This window comes from Triticum dicoccoides, chromosome 6B, assembly GCF_002162155.2.
Source record: "Triticum dicoccoides isolate Atlit2015 ecotype Zavitan chromosome 6B, WEW_v2.0, whole genome shotgun sequence".
Classification (NCBI taxonomy): Eukaryota; Viridiplantae; Streptophyta; class Magnoliopsida; order Poales; family Poaceae; genus Triticum; species Triticum dicoccoides.
This window is the reverse complement of record NC_041391.1, coordinates 41,518,734-41,520,554: the sequence shown is the minus strand read 5'-3', so window position 1 is coordinate 41,520,554 and position 1,821 is coordinate 41,518,734. Positions and strand designations below refer to the sequence as shown.

The 1,821-nt window shown below is 59.8% G+C and overlaps 1 protein-coding gene across 1 annotated transcript in view; it reads left to right on the top strand.

Annotated features, from left to right (window-relative positions):
* Positions 1-829: 829 nt before the first annotated feature.
* The window catches only part of LOC119320671 (putative serpin-Z12), a 1,858-nt gene continuing 866 nt past the window's right edge, over positions 830-1,821 (top strand). The window contains exon 1 of the mRNA XM_037594662.1: positions 830-1,818. Within this exon, the coding sequence (XP_037450559.1) occupies positions 912-1,818 (907 nt within the window). The 5' untranslated portion in view covers positions 830-911. The remainder of the gene's footprint in view (positions 1,819-1,821) is intronic.

Here is a 1,821-nt window from a genome sequence, read left to right as displayed (position 1 = left end):
GCAGCTAAGCCTCCGAGTGGGAGGTCTGCTCTCCACTCGGTAGGATTTTTAAACACTTAGGCGAGTACTGGACTGCAGCTAAGCCCCCGAGTGGGAGGTCTGCTCTCCACTCGATTGGATTTTTAAACACTTAGGCGAGTACTGGACTGCAGCTAAGCCCCCGAGTGGGGGCTTTTGCTCTCCACTCGGTAGGATTTTTAAACACTTAGACGAGTACTGGACTGCAGCTAAGCCCCCGAGTGGGAGGTTTGCTCTCCACTCGGCAGGATTTTAAATACTTAGGCGAAACGGATTCGCAGCTAAGCCCCCGAGTGGGAGGTTTGCTCTCCACTCAGTAGGATTTTAAATACTTAGGCGAAACGGATTCGCAGCTAAGTCTCCGAGTGAGAGGCTTGCTCGTCACTCGGCAGAATTTTTTTTTACGAACTTAGGCGAAACGGATTCGCAGCTAAGCCACCCACTGGGGGATTTCTTACACAAGCAAAAGCGACAACAATTAATAGGAAAATTATAACACTTTTGTCTTTGATAGATAAACTACAGGAGTACTTTTATTATATCTCATCCGATTGAGTATTTAAGTGTAAAAGGGGCGGAGCAGATCCGTATTCCAGGCTCGTGGCTCGTCAATTTGGCGATCGACGTGTGTCCAGCCTTCAGGCCCAGGTACGGCCCTGGCACAGCCGTTTAGCCCGTGTCGTTTCGTGCCAGCCCAGCTCTCCCGGCCCGTCTAGCCAGCTTTGCAGGCTGGCTGGGCTCGAAGCCCAGTACATTGTTCACCTAACCCTAACGCACACGCGAGAGCTTCCAGTTCCAGGGTAGGGGCTCAGCTCCGCCGCCGGCACCATCTCCGGCGCTCAACCAGTGTGATCCTATCCGAATCTTACCACGAACCCACGGCGACTCCGACGATGTCGCGCTTCGGGAAGGCCGTCCTCCTCTGCTTGGCCCTATTCGCCGCATGGCACTTCTGCTCGACCCTGTTCGCCGACGTGCCTCCTGGTCCTGGTGGCGACCCTGCGGAGGAGGCACCGGTAGCGAGCGACGCGGCCGGGAAAGCGTCCGGCCTGCCTCTCGCCAGGGAGGCCGGCGTCCGGGAGGCGGCCGGAGCGGGGCGCAACTTCGTCATCTCGCCGCTGTCCATCCATGCGGCGCTCGCGATGGTGACCGCCGGCGCGCGAGGCGACACGCGCAGGGAGCTCCTGGGTTTCCTCGGGTCAGCGTCGCTCGACGAGCTGCACCGCTCGCCGGCGATCAAGCTTGTGGGCAGTATCAACGGCCTGACGCAGACGTCCTTCGCCTGCGGCGTGTGGGTCGACCAGAGGCGGGCGCTCAGGCCAGAGTTCACGGCCACCGGCGCGTCGCGGTACGCCGCCACGGGAGAATCTGTGGACTTTGTGTCGGGGGCCGAGCTGGCGAGGCGGCGCGTGAACGCCTTTGTGGCGGACGCGACGAACCAGCGCATCCATGACATACTCCCTCCCGGCTCCGTCCACTCGTCCACGGAGGTCGTCCTCGCCAACGCGCTCTACTTCAAAGGAGCGTGGCGTCGACCGTTCGACGTCTTCACCGCGCCGTTCCACATCCCAGGCGGCACCACCGTGCGCGTGCCATCTATGACGACAGGCCGGTCACAGTACATCGCTCTCTACCCGGGCTTCAGGGCCCTCAAACTGCCCTACAGGACCGACGGCGATCGGCAAGCTGCTGCATTCTACATGCTTATCCTTCTCCCGGACAGCGGCATTCTCAGCCTCACGGATCTCTATGACAAGGCGGTGTCGATGCCAGAGTTCATAAGGAAGCACACGCCGGAAGAGG